The sequence below is a fragment of the Drosophila arizonae genome, chromosome 5 (assembly GCF_054131065.1).
Source record: "Drosophila arizonae isolate 15081-1271.41 chromosome 5, UAZ_ARI_1.0, whole genome shotgun sequence".
NCBI lineage: Eukaryota > Metazoa > Arthropoda > Insecta > Diptera > Drosophilidae > Drosophila > Drosophila arizonae.
This window is the reverse complement of record NC_142925.1, coordinates 17,954,588-17,982,152: the sequence shown is the minus strand read 5'-3', so window position 1 is coordinate 17,982,152 and position 27,565 is coordinate 17,954,588. Positions and strand designations below refer to the sequence as shown.

General features: G+C 35.4%; 9 protein-coding genes and 1 long non-coding RNA gene across 11 annotated transcripts; 3 read left to right on the top strand and 7 right to left on the bottom strand.

Moving 5' to 3' along the window:
• Positions 1-908: 908 nt before the first annotated feature.
• Positions 909-27,513, top strand: LOC108616942 (cytochrome P450 4e3-like). Its single transcript, XM_018012473.2, has 8 exons — positions 909-1,128; positions 22,139-22,248; positions 22,311-22,596; positions 22,670-22,866; positions 22,931-23,116; positions 26,522-26,768; positions 26,826-27,005; positions 27,058-27,513. Exons 1-8 carry the CDS (start codon positions 969-971, stop codon positions 27,261-27,263), a joined length of 1,572 nt encoding a protein of 523 aa, XP_017867962.1. The 5' UTR covers positions 909-968; the 3' UTR covers positions 27,264-27,513.
• LOC149268600 (larval cuticle protein III/IV-like) lies at positions 3,134-3,790 on the bottom strand. Its single transcript, XM_089472191.1, has 2 exons — positions 3,637-3,790; positions 3,134-3,572 (listed from the first exon to the last, which is right to left on the bottom strand). The coding sequence occupies exons 1-2, from the start codon at positions 3,646-3,648 to the stop codon at positions 3,231-3,233; spliced, it is 354 nt and encodes a 117-aa protein (XP_089328317.1). The 5' UTR covers positions 3,649-3,790; the 3' UTR covers positions 3,134-3,230.
• LOC149268599 (larval cuticle protein 2-like) lies at positions 4,495-5,185 on the bottom strand. Its single transcript, XM_089472190.1, has 2 exons — positions 5,048-5,185; positions 4,495-4,986 (listed from the first exon to the last, which is right to left on the bottom strand). The coding sequence occupies exons 1-2, from the start codon at positions 5,057-5,059 to the stop codon at positions 4,633-4,635; spliced, it is 366 nt and encodes a 121-aa protein (XP_089328316.1). The 5' UTR covers positions 5,060-5,185; the 3' UTR covers positions 4,495-4,632.
• On the bottom strand, positions 7,222-7,953 carry LOC108616946 (larval cuticle protein 2-like). The gene is made up of 2 exons (XM_018012481.2): positions 7,796-7,953; positions 7,222-7,726 (listed from the first exon to the last, which is right to left on the bottom strand). Exons 1-2 carry the CDS (start codon positions 7,805-7,807, stop codon positions 7,367-7,369), a joined length of 372 nt encoding a protein of 123 aa, XP_017867970.2. The 5' UTR covers positions 7,808-7,953; the 3' UTR covers positions 7,222-7,366.
• On the bottom strand, positions 9,114-9,891 carry LOC108616945 (larval cuticle protein 2-like). The gene is made up of 2 exons (XM_018012480.2): positions 9,753-9,891; positions 9,114-9,678 (listed from the first exon to the last, which is right to left on the bottom strand). Exons 1-2 carry the CDS (start codon positions 9,762-9,764, stop codon positions 9,319-9,321), a joined length of 372 nt encoding a protein of 123 aa, XP_017867969.1. The 5' UTR covers positions 9,765-9,891; the 3' UTR covers positions 9,114-9,318.
• Positions 12,202-12,844, bottom strand: LOC149268598 (larval cuticle protein 2-like). Its single transcript, XM_089472189.1, has 2 exons — positions 12,690-12,844; positions 12,202-12,628 (listed from the first exon to the last, which is right to left on the bottom strand). Exons 1-2 carry the CDS (start codon positions 12,699-12,701, stop codon positions 12,275-12,277), a joined length of 366 nt encoding a protein of 121 aa, XP_089328315.1. The 5' UTR covers positions 12,702-12,844; the 3' UTR covers positions 12,202-12,274.
• On the bottom strand, positions 14,886-15,532 carry LOC108616944 (larval cuticle protein 2-like). The gene is made up of 2 exons (XM_018012475.2): positions 15,378-15,532; positions 14,886-15,316 (listed from the first exon to the last, which is right to left on the bottom strand). The coding sequence occupies exons 1-2, from the start codon at positions 15,510-15,512 to the stop codon at positions 14,969-14,971; spliced, it is 483 nt and encodes a 160-aa protein (XP_017867964.2). The 5' UTR covers positions 15,513-15,532; the 3' UTR covers positions 14,886-14,968.
• On the bottom strand, positions 16,977-17,674 carry LOC149268597 (larval cuticle protein 1-like). The gene is made up of 2 exons (XM_089472188.1): positions 17,526-17,674; positions 16,977-17,459 (listed from the first exon to the last, which is right to left on the bottom strand). Exons 1-2 carry the CDS (start codon positions 17,535-17,537, stop codon positions 17,103-17,105), a joined length of 369 nt encoding a protein of 122 aa, XP_089328314.1. The 5' UTR covers positions 17,538-17,674; the 3' UTR covers positions 16,977-17,102.
• Positions 20,889-21,626, top strand: LOC108614814 (larval cuticle protein 2-like). The gene is made up of 2 exons (XM_018009035.2): positions 20,889-21,046; positions 21,099-21,626. The coding sequence occupies exons 1-2, from the start codon at positions 21,011-21,013 to the stop codon at positions 21,534-21,536; spliced, it is 474 nt and encodes a 157-aa protein (XP_017864524.2). The 5' UTR covers positions 20,889-21,010; the 3' UTR covers positions 21,537-21,626.
• On the top strand, positions 23,123-25,408 carry LOC149268596 (uncharacterized). 2 transcript variants are annotated; one of them, XR_016270666.1, is made up of 3 exons: positions 23,123-24,074; positions 24,161-24,690; positions 24,815-25,408. It is a non-coding gene; the product is annotated as an uncharacterized LOC149268596 (long non-coding RNA). The 2 variants fall into 2 exon arrangements; XR_016270665.1 differs by having other exon boundaries at positions 23,123-24,690.
• Positions 27,514-27,565: the final 52 nt, after the last annotated feature.

Here is a 27,565-nt window from a genome sequence, read left to right as displayed (position 1 = left end):
TTGAGAGCAGAATAATTTTCGTTAAAGGAAATTGCAAAAATTATCGTGAAAAGCTGTGGTACGTGCACGTTTTGATTCCAGAGGGGTTACAGATAATCTGAATACACATATGTAGAGAGCTACACACGCACTCACACACACACACATACACACGATGCCTAGGAGGCTTCAGCCTACTGGCAGGTGTCAGTCAGGCAGGTAACGCTGCTGAGCAGCCATTACCTAATTGAATTTCATGTTGTTGCTGAGTCGAACAATGTTGCCAAAGCACTTTATTAAGCCAGACTGAAACTTAAATAATTATTTAACTGGGATTTGTGGCCTAGATTAACTCTCATTCAGTTAACTAAAAGGATTATTTCAAATGGAAAGAGATACAATTTTTCTAAGCTGTGTTATGTCGCTTTAGTTGTTAGCACCTTTGATTGTATTTGCTTAAAATTAAAGCAGAGTAAACAAAAGACGATCAAAACAACTAAAGTATTAAATATCGCAACTAGTTTAAAGTAAAAATAGCTGCTAAGCTGCTCACGGACTTCCACTAATGAGAACACGTCCGTCAATCAAATGGAACACGCTGTGTCCGAGTCAAACTTGATCTAAATCCGTGTATAGCTATGATCTAATAAGTCATATTGAAATAGAATAGAGTAATTATAATTATATGAGAAATACTCAGATTGCTGCAACTTTATTGTTGAACAGAAATACACTGTTTCCAAAAGGAAGGGAGTATATAATGTCATAGAGTGGCAGCTTATGATTGGAGTGAGAATGCATTTGCCCCCATTCAGAGCAGAGCATCTCGCAGTGGGAGCTAACTGACTCTGGGCACTGTTAATCTCGTCGCTGTAATCGCAGTCGACTTCAATTTACTATTTGCTATTGATAGGCACCAGCATATAGGTCGAACGCATATTGTTGAGGCAGTGTCCATTCAGTTATCTCGTATCGCTGTTCATGTCAAAATGCTTTACTTAGTTGCGCTCGGCGTTGCAGCTGTTCTGTGTTACATTCTGCTGGCGCGAAGAAATGCTCGCCTGTACCAGCTCCTCAGTGGACAGTTTCCTGGCCCAAGACCCTTTCCAATTGTCGGCAACCTACTGCAGTTGGGCTTCACTCCAGACGGTAAGTGGAAATGTCAGAGGTCAACATCGATTGCCAGAGCTCTTTGGAGTTTAATTGGCCATACGATGTTTTATTTTTATTTATTTTGTTTTTTATTTTATGATTTCGTACATATCTATATGATCCGACTGGTTTTAGCGATGTTAATTAAAAGTCTGGTTTTCTTGTTGCTATCCCCGAAAGTACAATTATTAATATGTTCGATTTAATCGTGTTGTTAGCGCCTTTTGGCATTCAGTCTGGAATCTGGTTGCTGCTGTCATCTGTAGCAGTTTATGTATGTGCAAGAGCAGAAAAAAACCTCTTGTTTACCTGCTCGAATCAAGTTTGTTATATGATTCGTGCAAATGTTAAATGCGTCTCTTCGCTGTGTATGAGTCTTGTACGTTTGTGAGCATGATGATGATGTCCTGAGAATGGGAATTTTGGGTATGTTTTGTTAATGCGTGTGTAGTACTGTAAGGATGTACACATCTTACATTTATTCAGTAATCGCATATATGAATCTCAGCAAATGTGAGATTTTTGCTTAAAAAAATTAAACAAGCAATAATAAGAATGGAATAGCTAAAAAAGGGCTAGAAAAAAATAGAAGAAAGAGAAAAGAATGGAAATGGAACGAGGCTAATAAAATAAGAAAGGATATGGTAGATATGAATAGAGATGAAACCAGTAGAAATAGAAATAAAGGAGAAGAGAAGAACCGAGAAGAAAGGATAAAAATATCATTCTTGGCTTACACACATATTTATATCAAGACCCAAGGTAGCCCCTAGTATGACTTATTAGCCCTACTCTAGTTCAGCAGTCCATGTCAAGGCTTAGCGTAGCTAATATTCTGGCTTATTACCCCTACTCTGGTGCACGCTTATATGTTTCAAAATGTTTATTGATGCTTTATCAAATTTGAGTATTTTGTACATCAATTTAACATTAGTTGTCGAGGCTTTAATCATCGCTTGAGATCTATAAAATATCTTCAGAATGGTATATAAATTTAAAAATAATATGAGTCAGCTAAACTTTTGTGCTAGACATATAAAAAAAATACAGTCGAGTCTCGATTTGTACCCCGCTATATCAGAAATAGCAATAAATCGAACTCAATTAAATTCCCTTAAAAAATTCGTTCTCGATAATTTGAATTTCTGTGTAATTTGAAAAAACTAATCCCCTTGCCATTTTAAATTTTTTGGACTCGACTGTATACAAATTGTCCAATGCAATGCATTTCTTTTTTCAAAAACACAGAATCAAAATAATATTATTTATATATTCACAAAGTATGAATATTTTGTCTTTAACAAGTCAGCTTAACTCTGCTAAATATAAACAATTTCAAATTAATTCAAACGATAAAAAGAAACTTTTTTTTTTCGTTTTTCAAAGAATTTAATTTTATTCCTAAATTATCTGAAAACAACAGAAATAAATTATAATCAATAAGAGTGAATTGTTTGTCAATTATTTATGCTATTATCATTTCTATACAATATAGCTGATTTAAACAATTAAAATAATTTCTGTTATTAATAGAGTAATCAGCCTTAATAGAATGATTGCAGCTAATTACTAGTTGTAAGTTGAAACTGACAACTAAATGGCTTGTTGATCGTAAAGCAAACATTGAACCCTATATAAATAAAGAATATTGCAACAATTGAGCTTAGCTGAGCTCAGCTTATAATATTTCTGTGTATTTGAAATTAAATACAGTTTGCAAGCTGGCGCGCTGGCCTTAACCTTGACGCTTCGCTTCGGCTACTGGCAACTTATTTGTTTTTGTTATTCACGAATGTTATGCAAATCGAAAGCGAAATTGAGATTGAGATTTCGAAAACTCGTTGTCGCTTGATTAGCTCAGAATACAGTTAGCAAAAATTTTTTTTTTTATGGATTCATTAGAATATTTATCGCATGCTAACGAATGTCGCGATGCGCGAGCTGAAAAGACTGGAGCGTGACCCACTGACTTCTTAGAATAACCTACAATGTTCAGAAAAGATTTCAAGAACTGGAATATGAATTTTTTATTGAACGCTTAACGTCTGCTACGTGAGCAAGAAATAATTAGAGAGAGGCTCTATGGCTGATAATTTCTATTAGAGTTGTTCCTTGCTGGGATGGGCAGCGATCCACTCAAGAGCGCGCTGGATCCCAGCCGGGATTGGGGGAGGTGTGGGCAACAGGTCACTCTGGGGCTGATAGCCGTTCTCATCGGCCACATACGTTAGAGAGACGGGCACACCTTCGGGCGAGACCCAGCTGAAGGTGCCCTTTGAATTGCCATGCTCATCTCCGCTCTGCTCGATCGCAATGCCATTGCTGGTCTTAAGAAAGATATCGAAGCCATCGGGACGCACATCGTCTTTGCGCTCAAGTGTCTCAGCATTCTCATCGAGATCCACAGCGGCAACCAGGCCAATGAGAGCGACAACCAGCAGCTGAAAGATGATCAGTTCAATATGATTTGCGTTTATGCTTCTTAACATCCTCTCATATACTCACATATTTGAACATTTCGAGTGAGTTAGCTGCTAAACGTATAATACGATTACTGATGATCCACGCCAGCTAGACGTTGCTTTTATACTAGCTACTCAGACCTGTTCGTCTGTATCAAATATGCAAATTTCGCAGCCAAAATAAACTAATTAATTAACTAAAACTGAGGAGTCATTAATTGTTCACTGTCGGGAGAATAGCGATCTACATGATTGGCGGGTTCTTGGAGTGCATATGAGGATACTATATGGAATTCTAGATTCTAACAACAGAAAAGCTACCTGAATTCATGCATATAGAGTCGACTAGTAGAATAAGAATTCATAAATGGAAAATGGAGAGTGTAGAGAGATATATGTATATTGATTATCATATTTTTTAAATGCAATAAAAATAAATCATTTATTAATTAAATTGAAATATATAAGAGAGTTCTGAAATTATTTGTTAATTCAAATAAAATAAAAAGAAATTATTTCTCAAGTTATTTCTTAAGTCAATAAAATAATAATATATGTGATATTTTTTACATATTAATTGAATTAACATAATTAAAAAATAAATATTTCTTAAACTAAAGTGAAAGAATAGAATTTATTTCTTAAATAAAAAAATTAATTCAAAAATATATATAATTAATTAACTATATTAAAATAAACATATAATATTTGTTGAATGAATGAATGAATGAATTTAATATATTAGAAATTATTTTTTAAATTAAGTTAACTAAATATAAATTATTATATGGTGATTATATTATCTCATACTTACCGGTTATTATCCTTTTTGAGATGCCATTAAGGACAGCTGTGATTAAGAAAAATATATAATATGATAAATCGATATAGACCAGGTGAATATGTTCAAGAGCATTTTATTTTTGCTGGTTGCTTTAAGTATATTTTAACAGTTTGTTTTACAATGGAAAGAATTGGCAGTTTTGTCATCACCATATCATTTTCAAATGATGTCGGCTACAGGATTCAATCAACTAAGTTAGTTCTTGCGGTCAAGTTTGGGCGCGTTGACAGCAATCCATTCCAGAGAGCGCTGGATGGCCTCTGGGATTGGGGGAGCAACGGGCAGGCTGGCGCTGACGGGCTGGTATCCGTTCTCATCGGCCACATACTTGACCTCGATCAGTTCACCCTCGGGGGAGACCCAGCTGAAGCTGCCGTGGATGTTACCCTTCTCATCGCCGCTCTCGGAGCGCGAGATCTTGTTGTCGGTCTCCAAGGAGGCGTCAAAGCCATCGGCGCGCACATCATCCTTGCGGCTGATGACCTGAGCCTTCGACTCATCACTGACTGGCAGGGCGACGGCCATGCCGATAACAGCGCAGATCAACACCTGAAAGGAATTGAACTCAGTTTTATCACTGGTTATCCTCGGCATCCTTTGGAGTACTCACAAGTTTGAACATTTTGATGATTGTTGGTGCAGTTGCTGATTGTCGTGACAAGCTTTGACTGATGCTTCACTCCAGATGTGCTCAGCCTTTTATACAGCTTGCTCTGCAGCATATTCTACCTGTAGAATCATAGCATTTTGGTAATTTCAATTAATGAGAATGAACTTCAATCTTATGCAATAATCTACATTATTGCATACGCATTTGGGCTTATACAGACAGTAACTGTATAGGCAATAACCGCCTACTAATGCAAATGCTTTTATGACGTCTACAAAGAACGAGTTCATCTTTATGAAACTTGTTTCAGCACAAAAGACATTATTTTTTTTTTAATTTCTTAAAAAAAAAGGAGGTACTTCCAAGTCTGGATTGCCTAATTGCTAATCACTTGAAATGGGTCTTAAAAGAGGAAATTATATGTTCTTTTTATTTAACTAAATAAAACCTGAATTTTCCTTTTACTAGGTATGTTGAGGGCTGCTTAAGTTGTAATACTCCGGATTTTCCATAGTCTCTCTTTCGGCGTATAAAAAAAATATATATATATTTACAACTCTAGTGGCGAATGTGACATTCGTACGTTTTTGAGTTAAAAAAAAAAAAACGAATGCCAAAACATTTTTTTATTTTGACGAATAGTGAATCCTTTAGCTCTTGATTAGCTCTATAGTTGGTGCTAAATCTGATTTTAGGCAAATGTTAGTTTTCGAGATAATCAAAAAAAGCCAAGAGGTACGCAGGCGACAAAAACGTAAATCGCTTTTTAAATGAACAGTTCAACCTGAGATTTTAGCGAAACCTTAACTTACAAAATTTTACGAATAATTTTAAATTATTAGAAATTGGCACATCTTTATAATGTTTTTTATTTGATTTAAAAATATTGAGTAGTTGTTTTTTATTTTGTAGTTTTAATCAGGGTCGAAGGTGACGTGTCGAATGAGACATTTTTCCACCATACTTTTTTAACTTTTTTTTTTTTTTTTTTAATTTTTTAGGAATTTTACAGAAAAAAGTATTGGAAATGATTTTCAATATATTCAATTTATTAATTATAGTAAAATAGAGAGAAATTCGGAGTATCATATTTCATTGCAGAGTGTCTCAATAATAAGTACAAAATGTTCAAAAAAAATGCTCAAAACAGAACTTTTGCACTTATTCGGCTTTGTGTCTGAATATTTCGAGATATAATATGATAAAATGTATAATTGGTTTATATTAGTTAAATTTTATGGATTAGTTATAAAAAATATGTTAGCGGAACATGCTTTCATTGACTTTGAATGTTTTAACTGCGGTTGACCTTTCTGGAGAAATGCCCTTATATTAATTACTTTCGGTACCCATTTAAAGCCCTCGCACTTTTCGATTCATCCTCTTCATTAAACCTTAAATATTTCATGTTCTACTTCTCCAGTGTTCAATTCTTAGCTTAGTCTCAATTTTAAATTATTTATAGCCTCTAAAATACAAATAAATTATAATTGAAAGAAATAATATGATTCAAGGGCGGCAGTTGGAATAATTTAGCTTTGTAAGAGAGTTTATGTTTTTAAAGATTACAGAGGTAAGATTTTTGGTATTCGTTTCGTTTTCTCCGCCTATTTTATATGCTTCTGTCTCTCAGAGCTCATCGGCTTCATTATGTCAAATGAGCGCTCACAGATCGAGCACAAATGAGAAATTCACTTTCGTTCGATTAATGCAGACTCTCGTGAATCAACTGCTCTGAAAATGATCATACATACATTCATACCTACATATATAGAATTCAATATGAACAATAAAGTGAGCATTAATATGTTACTAGAATGCAATATACATTAATTAAAAATCATTTTTGTAAGAGCAACATTTATGTTGCTCACTGCTCTTGTGCTCACTCTCATTCTGAACACTCCCTCCATCTTTTCGCTAATTGCGCTTACTGCTTATAAGTATATAATATTATATGAACACTCAAGAAAGTCGGAAGTCAAGTTATGCAGGTAAAGCTTGTTCAGCAAATATATAGTGTGTTAAATTTATATGAACCATATGAAGCCGAAAGCCCTTATTTCCACAGCTTAGGTTTTAAAATAGTGTTGCATTTCTTATATTAGCTCTAATCTCTAATAAAGAAATCAATATAACCAGTCATTTATTTTGTTTTTAAGAATATTGTCAAATTTGTTTATATTGGGTGCAGATTTTATATTATTTCAATCAATTATACATTTTGCGACATATCTGTATAATATATATATTCTTATATTATTCACGATAAATGTCTATCGCAGGATCAGATCAATCATTTCAGTTTTTGCTTTAGCTTTAGATTTTGCTACCAGGTGCGGGTGGGTTGGCAGCAATCCATTTCAGAGCACGCTGGATTTCGTCGGGGATTGGGGGAGGAGTGGGCAGAGAATCGCTCTTGGGCTGGTATCCGTTCTCATCAGCCACATAGCTCACTTCGACCTTCACGCCCTCGGGGGAGACCCAGCCGAAGACGCCCTGGATATTGCCCTTCTCATCGCCGCTCTCCTTGCGACTGATGGAGTTGCTAGTCTCCAACAAGGCTTCAAATCCATCTGGGCGCACATCCTCCTTGCGGCTCAGCACTTCGGCCTTCAAATCATCGCTGACAACGATTCCCACGGCGGCGGCCATGCCGATAACAGCGCAGATTAACACCTAAGAGGAGTTCAACTCAGTTATAACTTATATCCTTGGCTAATCCTTGGTGTCCTTCACAGTACTCACAAGTTTGAACATTTTGACAATAGTACAGTTGTTGGATGTCGAGACGAGCTTTGACTGATGCTCCACTTAAGTTTGCCAACGGCTTTTATACAACTTTCTCTGCAGAATAAAATCGAATACCTGTAGAGAATTAGTTTATGTGAATGATATTGTGGCTTATGCAATAATTTTCGGCATTGCGTGCTATTTGTCGATATTAGGCATAATTGCTGAGTATTGATCATGCTTTGATCTCGTGCAAAAAGAACGAGTTCATCTGCACGAAACTTGTTTCAAATCAAATGAAATTATTTTAAAAATTTCTTAAAAAATACCGTAAATCAAGATTACGATATTAAAGTCGCTTCGAAGTGTTTTTAATAAAGAGAAAATCAAAAGAATAAAAAAAAATAATAATAATAATGGTAATAATAATAATTTAATAGAATTTCTTTAAAAATGCCGGAAATTAAGATTTCGAAATTAAAATCACTTCGAAGTGTTTTTAATGTAGAGAAATTATTATATTACTTTTCAGTAGTAAATGGGCTAGACAACAAAACCAGAAAGCGCGATTGTTTCAGTAAAACTATATAATTTATTATATAGGGAATTGCCTTACTTATGGGGTAACCTTCATATGGAATATACTGTATACTTTATACGATTAGAAAGTTTAGTCCATATAACTCTTATAATGCTCGATCTATCAAATCCATTAGAACTTAAATTCGTCAACAACAAAAACTATATTTCTTTACTTTTATTTAATTATAAATTTTAATCGAGAGTAAAACTGTTTAATATATAAATATATTTCATGGAAACGTTATATACAGTAGAGTCCGGCTATAACGACGCCCAAGGACCATAGGTATACCCGGGAGACGCATTAACCGTATAAGTTTGTTCATATAAGTTTGTCTGAAGACTAAAATTTTCATCGCAACAACCGTACGGACCTTATAGGCAGAGTCGTTTTAACCGAACTCTACTGTACATTCGTTCCATTTTCTCTCTTTCTTTCCATAATTCTGTCGCTCTCACAGCACTTCGGGCTCATAGCTCGGGCACAAATGAGAAGCTCGCCTTCGTTTCATTGCTGCACGTGAGTCGACAGCTCTGTAAAGTTATCTATATTGATAATATTATAAGCATATAGTAGAGCTAAGTCATTTAGGCATAAATAGGAAATTGTTTTTGGTGTTGTAAGAGCAAGATTTCTGCGCTCACTGTTTCTGAAAGTAGCTTTAATCAAATATAAATTCCCTTAAATTGGCTTAAAGTTATAAGAATAAAGTCGGCAGCTGATGAAATTTCCCAATTGAACGCTTTAATATAGTCATTCAGTCCAGACTTTGGATAACATTTTATTAAATGCTTTGCTGAATATTGCTAAATTTCTGATTGCAGACTTTATAATTCATTTTCATAAATTCTTATAATACATATGTTTGCGACATCTCTCTCTAATATGTATTCTAATATTATTCGAGATATATGTCTGTTATAGGATCAAATCAACCAGTTTGTTTTTGGCAGCCTTAGTTCTTGCTGTCAGGGGCGGGTGGGTTGGCAGCAATCCATTTCAGAGCCCGCTCGATTTCATCTGGGATTGGGGGAGGAGTGGGCAGAGAATCGCTCTTGGGCTGGTATCCGTTCTCATCGGCCACATAGCTCACTTCGATCTTCTCGCCCTCGGGGGAGACCCAGCTGAAGACGCCCTGGATATTGCCCTTCTCATCGCCGCTCTCCTTTCGAATGATGGAGTTGCTGGTCTCCAACAAGGCTTCAAATCCATCCGGGCGCACATCCTCCTTGCGGCTTAGCACTTCGGCCTTCGACTCATCGCTGACTACGATTCCCACGGCGGCGGCCATGCCGATAACAGCGCAGATCAACACCTAAAACGGAGTTCAATTCAGTTATATCCTTGGTTAATCCTTGGTTCATCCTTAGTGTCCTTTGAAGTACTCACAATTTTGAACATTTTGTATATAGTGCAGTTGTTGGATGTCAAGACGAGCTTTGACTGATGCTCCACTTCAGTCTGTCAACGTCTTTTATACGGCTTTCTCTGCAACATAAAATATAGCACCTGTGCAGAATAATCACACTTTATAGTATGTGCTATCATCAGTTAATGTGCATCAATTTGTAGCTTATGCAATAATCTTCAGCATTGCCTGCTATTTTTTGGGTTTAAGAATGATTACCTACTATTGATCATGCTTTGGTCTCGTGCAAAAAGAACCAGTTCATCAGCACGAAACTTGTTTTAAGCCAAAAGAAATTTAAAACCTCTTAAAAAATACCTCAAATCAGGATTTTTACTCTCGTTACCAAGGTCATATGAATGAGTTTATATCGGAGGAAATTTAAAATTTTGATGAACTTCAATCTAACTTGTACTATTTATAGGACCCGTTTACTCATTTGAATATTTGAGTTAAAGAGAATTTGTATTTAAGAGAGTTTTAAAAGAGATGAGAACGGTAAGATTTAAATTTCTCCTGCTCTCTATTTATGTCGTCTTATTAAGAACACTTTGAGTTTGGAGCTCGAGGAGGTCGGTCGTGTTTTTAGTTAAGCGAGGCCAGATGGAATAAACTGTTCCTATTTCATAAAAATCAATAAGTCGCTTGATCAGAAAAGAAAAGTCTATGAAATTGCTGCGATCTTATTATGCGCATAGACAGAATTTAAGATCAGTATATTACAGAGGCTAACTATTGAGAATGTATTACAATATGAATATAAGGGGATGTATTCTGGATTAATTCTTCATAATTCCTAATTCCTCAGTTTGATTTATCTGTACATAGTGGCAACTGTACCTATCTGTTTTACTAAACGACTAAAGAGGGATAAGATGATACATATGATTTATCAACATAATACAACAAGTAAGAAGGCTCCAGTCGAGACTGCTCGACTAGGAGATACCCTGAACCCTCCAAGCTGATATTCTAATCAGTCTGGACTTCTTTTATGCACACATACATACACATGCACTTATAAGCACGTGCTCTGCTGACTGCGCAGTTAGCAGCGACTGCGCTTGGGCTGCGCTGCAATGTGGGCAATAATATGAGAATTTATTTGTTGAATAATTTCTTTTGTAGACATACGATCTTAATGAAACTTTCAGAGCGTAATCATATGGTTAAAATATGTGTACATTCCAAAGCACAAGTCTCTAGTACTTGAAAAGTACTAGTACTAGTACTTTTACAAATTGGGGGAGAAGGGGGCGTGGTATCCAAAATCTGCAAATTACAAAATCTTTGTATCCACTAACTTTATATACAACCCAAATATGAAGTCTCCAGGTCTAAAAGTGTTAAAATTATGCTGAAAAAACCAAGTCGATTTTTCGATTATTCTCGATAAAAAAGTTATCGGACGAGTTATCGAAAAAATAAAGCAAACTTGTACTGCCTATGGTATACACGAGTATGCATGCCAAATTTCAGCTCTCTAGCTCTTATATCTTCTGAGATTCTTTTGCTCATACGGACGGACGGACGGACGGACGGACGGACGGACGGACGGACGGACGGACGGACGGACAGACGGACAGGGCTATATCGACTCAGCTCGTCGTGCTGATCAAGAATATATATACTTTATGAGGTCTGCGATGATTCCTTCTGCCTGTTACATACTTTTCACAAAACCATTATACCCTGATTTCCCATTTTCAATGGGTTCAGGGTATAAAAATCGAATTAAATCTGTAGGAAAATGTATAATATAGGTCAGGAACTTGGGCTTACCTTTATATACACTTTAAAATAACAAATATAGTTTAAATATATTTAAAACTGGGTTTGAAACAAAAATAAAATTAATGAATGAAAATTATAAAAAAATATATATATATATTTATGTATATATCTATTAAACAAATAATTAAAAAAAAAATATACAGTCAACTCTTGTTATTTCGAACCTGCGTTATTTCGAACCTCTCTTTAATTCAAAGTTATCACTCAGTAATTCGAACTAAAAATCAAATCAAAAATCAACATTGCGGTAATTCGTACTCATATGGTTAAACACTCGACAATTCGAAATATTTTAAGAGTCCCTTGAATTTCGAAATTACGAGAATCGACTGTTTATATATAATTTAATATAAAATAAAATAAATATACAAATAAATAAAAAATATATATATATATATTTAAATATAAATAAATCTGTAGAAATGATTTTGATATAATAGATGTAAGCCTAAATTCCTCAATTATGGTATATAAAAAATATTAGTATAGTGAGCGATCAAAATGCAAAATGATATACTCAAAGCCATACATAGAATATGTGATTTGGAATCACAAAAAAATAAAAAAAAAGTATTATTTAAATGCTGCTGGTTTTCCTGAAATTTGCAAAGGTTCCTCATAATTCAAACCAAAGTATTGATTTTTGATTAATGCTTTTTAATTGCTATAAATTTCGATAGACGTCTATTACAGGATTCGATCAATTGACTTAGTTCTTGCGGTCAGGTGCGGGGGGGTTGGCAGCAATCCATTCCAGAGAGCGCTTAATGGCCTCTGGGATTGGGGGAGCAACGGGCAGGCTGGCGCTGCTGGGCTGGTATCCGTTCTCATCGGCCACATACTTGACCTCGATCACCTCACCCTCGGGGGAGATCCAGCTGAAGCTACCGTGAATGTTACCCTTCTCATCGCCGCTCTCGGCGCGCGAGATGTGGTTGTCGGTCTCCAAGGAGGCGTCAAAGCCATCGGGACGAACATCGTCCTTGCGGCTAAGAACTTCAGCCTTCGACTCATCACCGACTGGCAGGGCGACGGCCATGCCGATAACAGCGCAGATCAACACCTGAAAGGAATTGAATTCAGTTTTATCACTGGTTATCCTCGGCATCCTTTGGAGTACTCACGAGTTTGAACATCTTGATAATAGTGCAGTGGTTGATTGTCGAGACAAGCTTTGACTGATGCTCCACTCTAGATAGTCAACGTCTTTTATACAGCTTTCTCTGACGCAACTGCATATGAAGAGACCTGTATCTGAGCTAAAAAATATGCAAATTTGGACCGTAAATGTTTTAATGCAATTAACATTTTAGCACTGAATTTCCATAACTCTTTCAGAGCCTTGACATCAATGACTGGCAGTAATTTTGTTTAGACTCCATTTTTGCATATTTGGGGAAATATTCTATGGAACTAACTGTGCAACTAGACACAATTCCCTTAATAACCTGTTGCAAAGTTGGCAACCGAAGAAATAATTGACGGTTCAAGTTCCACCAAAATGACATTGCTAGGTAATGAGAAACAGGAAAAAAGAAGCATCGGACCTGTTCGTGCATATTGCATATGCAAATTGAATATCGAACATAAACATTGAGACCAGTTTGTTCAATTGAAGCTGTGTATTTATATAATATTATTTCTATAGCCATCGTTTGCCCTATAATGCAGGGAGTAACCCAAGCGAATATTTTAGCAGTTTAATTTAATTTAAGACCGTTATTTATTTTGATTGCTAAACACTTTCAATATGAAATGGTCGATCACTTAATACTCTTTTCCAAGCATAGAGTTCAGTTTCACTTATATTGATTAATGTTTAATACATACATATACATATATTAGTAATTTTAATTTATTTATTTATTCAATTCACAAACCATAGATTTAAAACATATTTTAATTTTAACTGCTCACTTACTCATATTAACATTTTAAAGACTAGAGAAAATCGCAGATTAGAAAAAAAAATTTAAAAAAAAAATGAAAAACATATATGAACGTAAATTAAAAAAAAAAAAAATAATAAATAGGTAAATAAATAAATAAATAATAATTAAATGGCAATTCAAATTGTCAATTTGAAGGGTAATCGATAGTAATATAGTTACAATTTTGTGATTAAATATATATTGTCATTAAATATAATAAAATATTATAAATGATACATTACATATGATAAAATATTATGTATCATATATGACCTTTTTGATGTAAGGCTAATATTGTGCAAAAGTATTTTTAGATACATAAATATACTCAATATCATATTAATTTCGCTTTAGAAATGAATACAAGCTCGGATACCCGAAATCAGTTTATCATATTTTTATCATTCTGCGATCGCATAATTGAATTTGCAATAAGCTTAAATCATATCTATATGGTCAATAAACAAGAATTTTAACAATGTGCTGGCAAAACCGGACTTTAATTATTTTGTAGTTTCAAATTATGTTAATTTTAAATTTACGACTTTCAAGATCTAAATACGTTAAAAATATATAAATAACTTAAGTAGCTAGTAAAAAGTTATATATAGAAATGAAAGTTAAAGAAACAAGCCTCTATTAATCTTAATAATTCACAGCCCTCACGTCGCCATATTCACTGTATTGATAATTATTTTAAATATACTTAAAAATACTTTCAGCAATTCCATTTGCTTACATGCAAAAACAGTATCATTTCAAACTTTAATATCTTATTTTGACTCTTTCTTCTCTCTCTTCCCATTTAATTGTTATATAATATTTATTTATATAGAGCTATATAGCTATCTTGATCTCTAAGATTTATATAAATAAAAAATAAAATAAATATAGCATGTGCAAAACACTGATTTGCATCCAATTTAAAAACTATACTTTAAATAAATACTTAAGCTTAATTTTTGCTTAATACGTATACTTAAGTTTACAATAGGAATAGAAAAAATTTTAGTTTAAAGTTTTATTTTTTTTTAGTTTTATAGAATAATATCGTTGATATAGAGAACTTTATGTAGAAAGAGTCTATTGTCTTATACAAGGATCATTAAAGCAGTGTGATGACATTTTCAACTATAATGAAATCTGAATCATTAATGTGCTCATGTGTTAGAATTATTGTTCTGCACAAATTATCGGAGAATTTTCCATTTGCCTGAAGTATTTTCATACTCTTTAAAACAATTCACCTTACTCTGCCAAAGGAGATTAAGAGCAATTCTTTTGCATTTAAGAAATGTCGGATTATTCGGCAAAGTTCAGCGTATGCAGCTCATAATTATATATGAAATCGGTTTTCCTTTTTCAATCTACTTCAACAATAGACAAACATTAACTTTTAATTATATTCATTTATTTCGCGTTAAAGGAAGATCAATCAAGCCTTCGACAGATCCATTCAACTCAAAAAGTTCTTAGTGTTCGGGTGCGGGTGGGTGAGCAGCAATCCATTCCAGAGAGCGCAGGATAGCCTCTGGGATTGGGGGAGCAACGGGCAGGCTGGCGCTGCTGGGCTGGTATCCGTTCTCATCGGCCACATACTTGACCTCGATCAGTTCACCCTCGGGGGAGACCCAGCTGAAGCTGCCGTGGATGTTACCCTTCTCATCGCCGCTCTCGGAGCGCGAGATCTTGTTGTCGGTCTCCAAGGAGGCATCAAAGCCATCGGGACGAACATCGTCCTTGCGGCTAAGGACTTCAGCCTTCGACTCATCACCGACTGGCAGGGCGACGGCCATGCCGATAACAGCGCAGATCAACACCTGAAAGGAATTGAATTCAGTTTTATCACTGGTTATCCTCGGCATCCTTTGGAGTACTCACGAGTTTGAACATTTTGATAATTGTGCAGTGGTTGATTGTCGAGACAAGCTTTGACTGATGCTCCACTCTGGGCGAGAGCCGTCTTTTATACGGCTTCCTCTGACGTAACTGACGCCACAAAATGCAAATTCGCATCGAAAATGCTTAATTGCGAATAGCATTGTCACGACGAATATCGAAACCTCTTTTAGGGGCTTGCTGGCAAATTTGATTGGAGTATTAAAAGAGGTAAGGCAGTGTGGCAATGAAAATGTGTTAGAATGAGAGCATTTCATGTAGATAGTTATAATATTTGTATTATTATATTAATAATAATTAACAGCTCTTTACGAGCGTTGCTACCAGACGTGTCACAGAAATACCACCAGTTAAAATAGCTAAAGAGACGGTTTTCTCTCCTATTTTTGTGCTAATTCTAAATGCTAAAGTGCAGCAACGACTGACGAGGAAACGAGTTCACCTCACCTCAACGCTAGTCATAGACTTTATTATCGATGCCTTAAATCACGCCATGAGAGCTTTATACTATTCATCCAATTCACACATCAAGCCATAAAAACGAGCTCCATGCCATATGATTTTGAGAGATGTTAACAGATGATATGAAATATTGTAGATAAATTACTCTGGCGAGTATATATATAGTAGAGGAAGAAGAAGATGCTGACAAATATTTTGTATTTGCCGCTAGTTCATCAGTTTAGCTCAGGTTCAACTGTTTCTAATGATGTGATCTATATGTAATGGGATTTAAAATATGATGCAGGGATAATATTTAAAGTAATATAATTTTTAATAATTATATATATTTTATTTTGTATAAATTATCAAGTTTTATAATACATTGAAAGGGGGAAATCTAAGTATAACACTTTTAATTATTATTATAATTTTTTTTTAATTTAATTTAATTTATATTTATATGTTAAGTGTTCAACTCATTCGATTGATACTAGCATCACAATTTTGATCAAAAATAAAAAATAAAATATTTTACTATGTAGAAGAAAATTTGATGTAGATTCGTAATGTTAGGGTTCTCAAATTGTTTAATTATTTAATATAAAATTTATTATTTCATGAAATTTGAAAAACTTTTGCAGCTTTATCTTGTGATGAGCAAACATTTTATATACAGCGTGGCATATATGTATATGCCTATAGCAATATATTCCTTGCTAAAAATTTTATATGTTGCAGGGAAATACCCAACATATTCAAATATAGAGATTATATCTAAAATTTATTGCATTTATCCATGTACTGCTGTATTTTTAGCAGCAGCATACATGGGTTGATTGCCTTTGAATGCCAAAGGTTGACAAACTTTCTAATAATTGCTAATTTGTTCTAAATACTAAGCTTTTATCTTCATTTGCTAAAAGAACCTATCTGTATGAGGTAGTGAGCATTTGAGCTGTTTAAAAAGTTTACTTAGGTTATTAATCATTGGGCAATCCCAATCCCAATAACCAAAGCTATTGACTTTACAAAGTTATCTAAATATATTATAAATATTAACACTCTATTCTATTCTAAATTCCTTTTTCTGCTCTATTCACTATTCTAATCTATATTCGGCAGATAAATGAAACAAAATTCTGTTTGATAACATAAATGTTCAGTTTTATTTTTTTTGTCATCAACAATGCAGAAAATTCTTAGAGACTATCACGATCGGGGGAGGGCCTAGAGGCAAGTCAGCAAATACGATTCCATAGCCGATTAGTGCTCCGGTACATGGGGATGGGCAGCCAACCAGTCGAGGGAGCGCTGGATTGCCTCTGGGATCGGGGGTGAGGTTGGCAGCCACTCGCTCTTGGGCTGATAGCCGTTCTCATCGGCCACATAGACAACATCGATGTGCTCACCCTCGGGCGAAATCCAGCCGAATTTGCCCTGAATGTTGCCATGGACATCGCCGACCTCCGAGCGTGTGATGTGGTTGCTGGTCTCCAAGACGGCATCGAAGCCATCAGCGCGGACATCTTCCTTGCGGTTCAGCACCTCGGCGTGCACATCGTCGCTCAATGGGCCCACTGGAGAGGCGGCGGCCAGGCCGATAACAGCGCAGATCAATACCTGGAACAGGTGCACAACAATTGGCCACTGTCACTCGTCGAATGCCAAAAACCCAAAAATACTTACAAGCTTGAACATTTTGATTTGAATGCAGTTATGGAACGTGAAACGAACGTTGACTGATGCTCCACTGTGGGCCGGCGTTGCCTTTTATACAGTTCGCCGGATAGGCGGCTGAATGCTGCAAGGGTGAATTCTGCCGGGTGCATCAATATATTCAAATTTGTTCCAAATAACAAAATACTGTTATAATATATTATAGAATTTAATCGCTAAACTGCATTAATAGCTAGTCAGAACTGGTGGTGCTGCCCCAGAAAACTCGTTTAACTTCTAGCAAACAACTTGGCCGAAAAGAAATGAAACAATCAGTTGTTTTTAATCAAGTCGCAATTTCACATAATTTGCTTGTATATATACAAATATATATATATATATATATATATATATATATATATATATATATGTTGATATATAGAGGTGTGTATTCATAAAAAGTGGGCATGTCCATTCAGGTTTTTTTGCTGCTTAGTTTCATTGTATTATTATATATGTATATAAGCATATTCCTCATTTATTTCGATTTCGCCACAAAATATGCAGCTCTATATTGAATCTTGTACGAAAGATTTTTAAGGATTTAAGGATATATAGTAAATAATTTGTACATATTTAGGCAGATTAAATCTGCATTAAAAGAGGTGAGATATTACTTAGTTCCAGCACAAACTGGGCAGAAATTAATACGAATTCTTTAGATAACATTTTTTAACTTATTGCAGCTTAATATCTGAAACTCTATAGCTAATTTAAGCTCTACCTAATCTATAAAATTTATTTTATTTATTTATTTATTTTATTATTATTATTTTTGTTTTTTTTTCATTTATTAAACATATAAATTAACTCTTAACTCTAAGGTGTCATATAGTACATATAAATATATATTTTTTTGTATTCATTTAAGAATTATCCTATTTTTCTTCTACAATATTTAAATCTTTTTTGCCCTGCATTTTAAAAGCTGTAAACTTTGCCTGTTGCTGTTGATAGCCAAACTAGATGCAAGCGCGCTTTGATGAGCTACCCATTTGTCCTCATCTAGAATATCTATGTAGATCTGTAGCACTCACTACAAACCAGTCACTCACCTCGCAAACCAGTCAGCTCCAGCCCGTCTTTGTTGTGCGCTTTGTTTTGCCAAATTGAATAGGAATGAAAACAAATCAAATACATATACAATTATTTAGCAGCACTACGTCACATATAAATCACATTCAGAAACAAAGAGGTCTACATACTTTTTTCTATACATACCTTATACACGATTTCGCCATTTGCTGCGCATTTCTGGGGGAATCTTGATTTAAGACCTTAGCGAATTTTGGGGTATAAAGTGATAATATGTATTTTGTTAACAAATTCTTCTATGCAAATATATATTAGTTGCGCTTTGCTTAATTTATTAGTCTGTAGATTAATTAAATTTATTTTTCATAAAAAATATTTATTAATAAATTATAAACGTACAAATGGATAAACGGGCGATCCTATAGGATATATTAATATATTCTCAAACAAGGTCAATATTATTTTAAAACCTTTTTCTTTTAAAATCGATTTTAGACCCTCATAAATTTCCGCAAAAGTAAGCTTTCTTCGTATAGCCCAGCTTGAAACTTTTCGTTAAAAACTCGAGAGCCAAGTTTAATACTCATCTCGATTCAGTCAGCAAATCGTAGCCTACTCTTTGGCGCTGATTGAACTGCCACAAAACGAGAATTACTTTTTGGCCTGCATCGTGGAAGTATATTAAGACAAACGGGCAGATCAAGGAGAGCAACAGCTATAAAAGAAATATATAAATATATGCACGAAATGAAACGAGCGTATTGGCTCTGAGTATTGTTTATAACATTGTTTTTCTGTTTTTTGTATGATCTTCCACGAATCCATATATACATATATGTGAATATGTGAATTCAGGAACGGCATATCCTTTGGTAAATACACACAAACAAATGTGTGTAAATATCATAATTATGCTATAAACTTACATAACATATACACATTTCTAATGCCAGATCCAATTAACAGGAATTGATCCTCCCGCACCGTACTATGCTATGCTATTAACAGCATTATGTTAATAGCATAACTCTTACACTGTGTAAGTTATATCAGCTCACTTACTGGTTCACTGGTTCGCTGAGTACTTTATCTGTCATCCCCTTGACACTTGCCACTTGCCACTCCTGGTATTAACACTTCTATATTATATATATTATATATATAAATTGTACCCACCCCTTCGAACACAAATAAACAAAAAAGTATTCTTGCATTTTCACCCTCAGCCCATTGAACTTTACTTATTTGAAGTCTTTAGAAAATAATTTTTAAAAAACCGAAGGAGCTGATCTATGGATACTACAGCAATGTTAAAAAGTTATAGAGTTGAATATGCTTCAAGCTGCTTCAAATATTTTAAAGTCTATCAAGACTATACACAAACGCCTTTTGCATTGATATGTTTCCTCACCCTAAACTTTATAAAACATATCTAATTATATTAGCAAGGCCATTAACATAATAAGATGAGATCAAAATATCTTATATGGGACACATTGTTCAACTTATTCAAAAGAAACATTTACGAGCTGTGTGAATGTGCAGCTCTTCACTCAGCTAAATACATACGAAACTGAATAACTCAATCCCTAACTCATTTTTATTATAATCGAAACAGGTTAGCAATGACTCAAGACATTTCTGTTTTATTTTAGTTTAGTTTGATTTTATTTCAAAGTGCCAAAAGCCACGGCTGAGTGCAATCTTTAAAAATCCGCCTGCACCGAAAATCTTACTAACAGCAGATTCAAAGCATTTATGATTTACTTTAGAAGTTTGCGACACAAATCATCATAACCGGTTCTCAAATGGAAGCCAAAGGCACTTAACAACTCCAGAAAATACATGTTGAGTCGGGCATCGAAAACCAAGTCATTTGGCAATATTGAAAACAAAAGTAGCCATAGAAAATGTTTTAAATTGATTTGCTTTATGGCATAGTTGCTCAAATTAGCATATAAAATGCTTGATTATATTTCATATTTGGGCGGAAAACAAATAAAATCAAATAAATTCGGTATGTGTGTCAAACTTGTTTTCGCTAAACATCGCCTTAGAGATCACATTTTGAATGGCAAATCTTTATGAATTGGTCTGGTCTGGTCTAATTTGTCTGGTGTTTCATGCTAAGCAGCTCGGCTTTGTGACAAATTGCGAACGAGTTAGCGAGCGAGCGAGCTTTGGGGCTCAATCCATCCAAGTGCTGAACACTATATCAGCATTTTCGAGTTCGCTAATTTGTTAATGTGGGCGTGGCTGTGAAACCCATAACTCACAGCCATAATTGACTGATGCGCCCGAACTGGTCTCTCAGTGGCCACCAGCCAAAGCTGTCGCTGTATAAAAGCCATCGCTGGGCTCCACAGCGGCATCAGTCAACGATCGTTCTCTGTGTTCTACGACGAAAAAAATAAATAAATATGTTCAAGAAACCAAAAATGATTGTTTTCCAAGCCGTAAGTAGCCGAGTGTCTGGGATTAGCTCTGGTTAATAAGCACTGCTTGTAGGTGATGATTTCCGTCATCTTGGGCATGGCTTGCGGCTCGCCGCTTAAATCGCCTATCTTTAAAAGCCTGGCCCGTCCTCCCGTACGGGTGGGAGTTCCCCAAGTCAGAAGTGATGATGTGAACGCCGTTGTGCTATCCCGGACGGATGATGTGCGTCCCGATGGATTCGACACAAGCCTGGAGACCTCCAATTCTATCAGTGGCGCCGCCAGCGGCGATGCTTACGGCAACATCCACGGCTCCTTCAGCTGGGTCTCGCCCGAAGGTGTGCCCGTCTCCCTAACGTATGTCGCCGATGAGAACGGCTATCAGCCACAGGGCGACGCTCTGCCCACTCCCCCACCAGTGCCAATCGAAATCAAGCGCGCTCTGGCTTATATTGCTGCACATCCTCCAGCACCCGAGGGCCAAAATGTGAGGAAAACCATATTTGGCTAATCAGCTATGATTTAGTAATAATTCAATTGGAAGTCTATTGAATATAAAAGCGAGCAGAACAAATAAAAACTTTCAAATGAGAATGTTAAATATTCTACATTTTAATTTTGATAATGATTATTGAAGGTTTTGTTCCGGGTTTTCATACCCATTGATTATGTGACATCAGATCCCATAAAGTATGTCCATGCTTGATCAGTGCGACGAGCTGAGCCGATCTAATGCGCGATTGTTCGTCCGCCTGACTGTTTACAATTTAAATGAATATCAGCTCATTGCAGAAATATCAGGGTATCTTCTAGTCAAGCAGTCTCTGACTTGGTTGTCTACTTCAGTCACACTGCAGGTCCATTACTCGAAAAGCTTGGTGATTAGCATTTTACTACCTGAGCTACGATTTCAAACACCTTTCGTATGTTGAGCCCATTTTTACGAGGCACTAAAGATAATTTGAGCCGTACGACCGGACAGATGGAAAGATTTGACTGGGTTAAATCGATCGTAAATCGATTTCTTTATAGACAAGTTTCAATAAATCTCTCTCTGTCTCCCTCTTTCTCTCTCTCTGTCTCTCTCTCCCTCTCTCTCACTACTGATCGCAGCTTATTTGAGAACGCTGCTGAAATGGTTCAAGCAGTACAACTACAAAAACATATGCCTCTGGGCTGGGCCTTTGCCGTATATCATGTTTGTGGAAAACAATTATGTGGAGGTAAGCAAATCGAATAGGCTTTATATATGTACGTATATCCTTTTGATTTCTGTTCGCCCTAGTATATATTGAGCAGCACTGCTCTGACCTACAAGTATGAGCCGTACAACTTGCTCTATCCGTGGCTGGGCAGTGGCCTGCTCACTGGCAATGGCCCTCAGTGGGCGGTGCGGCGGAAGCTGATTACGCCTTCATTCCACTTCCGCATCCTGAGGGACTTTCTGCACATTATGAACGAGACGAGCGGCCGTTTCATGAAGCTGCTGGAGCATGAGTCGGAGGCTGCACAGGGCGCTGCGTTCGATGTGCAGGCGCTAGTCACTCGGAACACAATTGATGTCATTTGTGGTGAGTGCGGCTCAACTCAACTCAACTCAACTCCAGTCAATATTCCATTGTTATCGACGCTCACCTGCTGCAGAGACGGCAATGGGCACTCGTGTGAACAGCATTGAGGGACGACCATCGCCGATTGTGGGCGCCATCGACAGCCTCTGTCACATCATCTCCGAGCGCGTCTTCTCGCTGTTTAAGCGCTCCGACAGCTTCTTCAAGTGCACCCGGCTATACAAGCAACAGCAGCAGGCATTGATGACGCTGCGCACTGAGTTCGCTCAGGTTGGCAAGTGATGGAAGCATACCAATGGCCTCGGACTCAACGATTTTTCATTTGTTTGCATAGATCATTGAGCAACGTCGCCGCCTGCTTCAAGCAGCCAGCTATGAGGCCCCACAGCTGGACGATGACCTGCTGGACACCAAACGACCCAAAATGGCTTTCCTCGACAATCTTCTGACTGCCGAGGTGGATGGTAAGCCGCTGACATTTGAGGAAATATTTGAGGAAGTCTCCACGTTCATGTTCGAGGTAAGTTGGGATTAAATTAAAAAAAAAAAAAAAAAATTATATCAAAAAGAAATTTCTAATTAATATGCTGTAATATAAATATATATATAGTAATTTAATTTTACAAAATTTAATAAATTTAAATGAATATGGATATTAGTAATAATAATGGGAATATATTTTATATTTAATATTTATAAAATAAGCTTACTGACATTAATTTATATGAATGTGCATATATTGACATATGTATTGGCATATACAGAATAATTAAGATATATTTTATAATCTATATATATAAAAGAAAGTTGTGTAAAAGTGAAGACTGCTTATAACTTGATTTGGGCTGAACCAATTTTCATGGTTTTTGATTTGTTGGATTTGTCTCCGCAACGAGTTTAGTATAGGGTCTTAAAAATACTGAAAAAATTTGCCGAATACTTGAAAAACGCGGTTTTTTCCCCAAATGTTCAAATTTTTTTTATACCCAGTAGGCTTGGTAACAGTGACAGTTTTGACAATAGTGTAGAAGTAAATAAACAAATGTAGTCAGTCAGTCTACGGTCTCCTGACCTCGAGCAGACCTGACTATTCAAAAAAAAAAAAAAAAAAAAAAAAAAAAAAAAATTTCAAATCAAAAGGAAAAATATTTCAAATCAAAAATCTGCAAAAAATCAAAAGATTAAAACCTGACTGTTCAAAAAATAAATAAAAAATTAAAAATTCGAAATTAAAAAAAAAAAAAGGTAATTATTAAAAAGTGTATTTTTGGCTTTTTATATTTTCGGACTTTTAAACTTTATAAATATTTCAAATCAAAAATCTGCAAAAATTAAAAAAAAAATCAAAAGATTAAAACCTAACAATCAAAAATAAATAAAAAATTCAAAATTCAAAATTCGAAATTAAAAAAAAAAAGTTAATTATTAAAAATTGTATTTTTGGACTTTTACAAAAGCTAAATATCTCGAAAGTTCAGGTATTTGTTTGTCTCAAACATAAATTTGTGTAAATTATTTATATTTATATTTCTCGATTGTTTTATATGGTTTTGTGCGAGGGCAGTATTACTATTAATAAAAATGCCGCGTCCTAGAAGATCTAATCTTTCCCGGCGGACCCATAATGCAATTAGGCAACGGAATAGCGCGAGTCAATTATCTGACGAAGAGCGAGAAATCGCCCGAGAAAGGCTCCGCGTTAGTACCCAGGGAAGAAGGGCCTTAATTCGTGCTTCTCAAAGAGAGGCAGCCCGTGAAATGGCAATAAGAAATGGTTCAAGGATTGATTTGAATCGAGCAGCGTTTCGATATGATTGCACCATTGATTACAGCTTGAATCGTTTAGTTTGCATTGGTCCAATGGACGTTGTTTGCTAACATTGTGGCGCATTGAAGTTTGCTGGTGAAACGCCCGGTTTGTGCTGCCTTAGTGGTAAAGTGACATTGCCATTAGCGGTCACCATAGCCATTGCGTTCCCTGCTTTATGGCGAAACACTAGAATCACGACATTTTCTAGCGAACACTCAAAAATACAATGCCTGTTTCCAAATGACATAATTTGGGGCGGAAAATATTGGAGACGGATATTTAAGGTAATTTACGTTAAAAATTTTATTTTCTATGACTGCCAAAAAAAAATTTTGAATAATGTAGTTTGTTAGATTTCTGTAAATAGTGTTTGTAAATATAACTATAACTATGGCTTTGAATTTAAAGATTCAAGGCCAGATTTGCCATCGCATTGGATCATTGCAACCTATTGAAGATGCACAGCAAAAATTCTTGCAAATATACTTCATGGGCAATATGGAAGAACAACTTGACCGGCGTCAAGAAATGAACACAGCTATGAAAAGAGCAATTCTCCATGATTTGCATGCTTAGAAATTTAAACCAACCAAAACTGTGCAATGGAACGCGTTTGGTGATAAGAAAACTGATGAGCAATGTGATTCACGCGTTGATACTCAAAGGAAAATTTAAAGATGAGGAAGTTCTTATTCCTAGGATTCCGATGAGCTCAACAGATATGCCCTTTGAATTTAAACGAATTCAATTCCCGCTTCGTCTTGCCTTCGCCATGACGATCAACAAGTCACAGGGCCAATCTTTGACTATTTGTGGCCTCAATCTAGAAAATGCGTGTTTTTCTCATGGTCAATTGTACGTGGCATGCTCACGTGTTGGCAAACGATCCGCATTATTTGTTCTTGCACCCGACCAAAAAACGAAGAATGTCGTTTACAACAAGGTGCTTGAATGAAAATCCGATTAATAAATTTATCAGTGTATCCCAGCCTGAACAACATAGCTTTCAACAATTGTTTACCTAGAAATAATATAGAGGGCAATGCAACGTTTGCCGGGCCAGCTAGTATATAAATAGATTTAAATTAATTTACTTACTGGAATTTATTTATATACATATTTAATTATTAATAAATTAATTTAAAGAAATTTAATTAATTCAAACAAATATGGATATTAAAATTAAGTTGTCAATATGCACATGGAAATATATTTAATAATAAGCATACTAAAATTAATTTATATTCATGTGCATATAATAATATAAATAATAAATAATATATATTATAATATATAAATAAATAGATTTAAATTAATTTCTTTAATGGAATTATTTTAAATTAATATAAAATAATATATATAAATTAGTTCTGTTGGGCTCAGCTACAATTCTACGTCTATTATATTAAGAGAGATAAACAGGTTGCCTTAATTCGTTAAATTTTTTCTCTATGTTGCTATCGATCTCACATCGGTTTGATCATGTTTAGCTTGCGCTGTCGTTCCGACAAAAATGAGAAAGTCACCTTCGGTTTATTTATGCTCGATGCTCGTAGATTGACTCTAGTCAATCGTGACATCACGACAATCATTATCGCTTGCTCTCGCCTATATTAATTTGTGAGAACTCAATGCGAACAATAAGGTGAACACTGCTAAACTATGGGAATGAATTTTACAGTGATGAGTAATATTTGTAACTGTAAGAGCAATAAACAAACAAAAGTTATCTTAATTGCTCTGCCTAACTAAATTGTTCTTTAGAATTAATTCTTTGAATCAATTAAATAATTAAATAAATAAATAATTAGTTTTTTTTTATATAAATATTTATATTTTATATAATAAATAATTATATCACACAGTTTTTTTATTACTTAAAATTAATTATTATTTTAATATTAATTAATGGCTAAGTGTCGCTTTTTATTCGATATAAATATATAGAAATGTAGCCATACAAATTTCATGTTTTATATATAGTTCTCTTATAATTTAACACAAAAAAAAAAAAAAATAATAATAATAATAATAATAAAAAAAAAATAATAATAATAAATATATAAAAATGAAGTGAATAAATAAATATTATAATAAATTATGTAAAATCCTTAGGGCCATGATACAACTGCTTCGGCCATCACTTTTGCCATCTGGTGCCTGGCCTGGTCGCCCGATGCGCAGCATCGTGCCTATGAGGAGCAGGCGCTTATGTACGCCGCTGCAGATGGGCGTGAGCGTGATCCCACCTACCAGGAGCTGCAGGACATGAAGTATTTGGATCTAGTCATCAAGGAGACATTACGCTTGTTTCCCAGTGTCCCGTTCATCTTTCGCACAATGCGCGAAGCAACAACAATATGTGAGTGCTTAAGGCTTAAGCCTCTGTCTACTCAATGCTCAGCTATCTACTCCACAGTGGACAAGCACCTGCCCAAGGACATGACAATTGGGCTGCCCATTCTAGCCATTGGCCACAGTCCGCACAGCTTTGAGGCGCCCTACGAGTTTCGCCCGGAACGCTTTGAGGCAGCTGAGCGAACAAAGGCGAATGCCTTCGACAATGTCCCCTTCAGTGCGGGCCCCAGAAATTGCATCGGTATGCTTTCATCTCTATGATACGTCACTTTTACTTAACCAGCCATTGACAGGTCAAAAGTTTGCTCTGCTGGAGCTGAAGGTGACGCTGTCGAAATTGCTGCGGCGGTTCCGTATTCTGCCCGCTCCCCTGGCCAAGCAGACCATAGCGCAGGTCTTCGATCATACGTATATGCCGGGTCCGCAGGAATTGAGGCTGCACTTGCCCATCACACTGAAGTCGTTGAGCGGGGTTCCGGTTAGACTACAAAGACGATAGGAGCTGAGGGCAATGTGTGTCGGAATTTATTTAACTATGGGCGTTGCGGCTGAGGGCTAATTATTGTTGGTGTAATATTCGTTAAACTTATTATTATTATTATTAATGTTATATATCTAATGTTTTTACGGACAACAAAGAAGTCACTCTTTTATTATTAATATTTATCTATTTCATAATATTGTATAAAATAAATTTTAATAAAATGGATCTCAGGTTTAAAAATAAAAAAAACAAAAACAAAAATAAATTCAACTATTATTTTTAAATATACATAATTTTTGTTGTTAAATATTTTTTAG

Coding starts and splice junctions, on each gene's coding strand:
- LOC108616944 (XM_018012475.2), bottom strand. CDS start 15,512: ATGCGAATTTGCATTTTGTGGCGTCAGTTACGTCAGAGGAAGCCGTAT. Junction 15,317..15,377: donor TTATCAAAATGTTCAAACTC/GTGAGTACTCCA, acceptor AATTCCTTTCAG/GTGTTGATCTGCGCTGTTAT.
- LOC108614814 (XM_018009035.2), top strand. CDS start 21,011: ATGTTCAAGAAACCAAAAATGATTGTTTTCCAAGCC. Junction 21,047..21,098: donor AAATGATTGTTTTCCAAGCC/GTAAGTAGCCGA, acceptor CACTGCTTGTAG/GTGATGATTTCCGTCATCTT.
- LOC108616942 (XM_018012473.2), top strand. CDS start 969: ATGCTTTACTTAGTTGCGCTCGGCGTTGCAGCTGTTCTGTGTTACATT. Junction 22,249..22,310: donor TGGAAAACAATTATGTGGAG/GTAAGCAAATCG, acceptor TGTTCGCCCTAG/TATATATTGAGCAGCACTGC. Junction 22,597..22,669: donor CACAATTGATGTCATTTGTG/GTGAGTGCGGCT, acceptor CACCTGCTGCAG/AGACGGCAATGGGCACTCGT.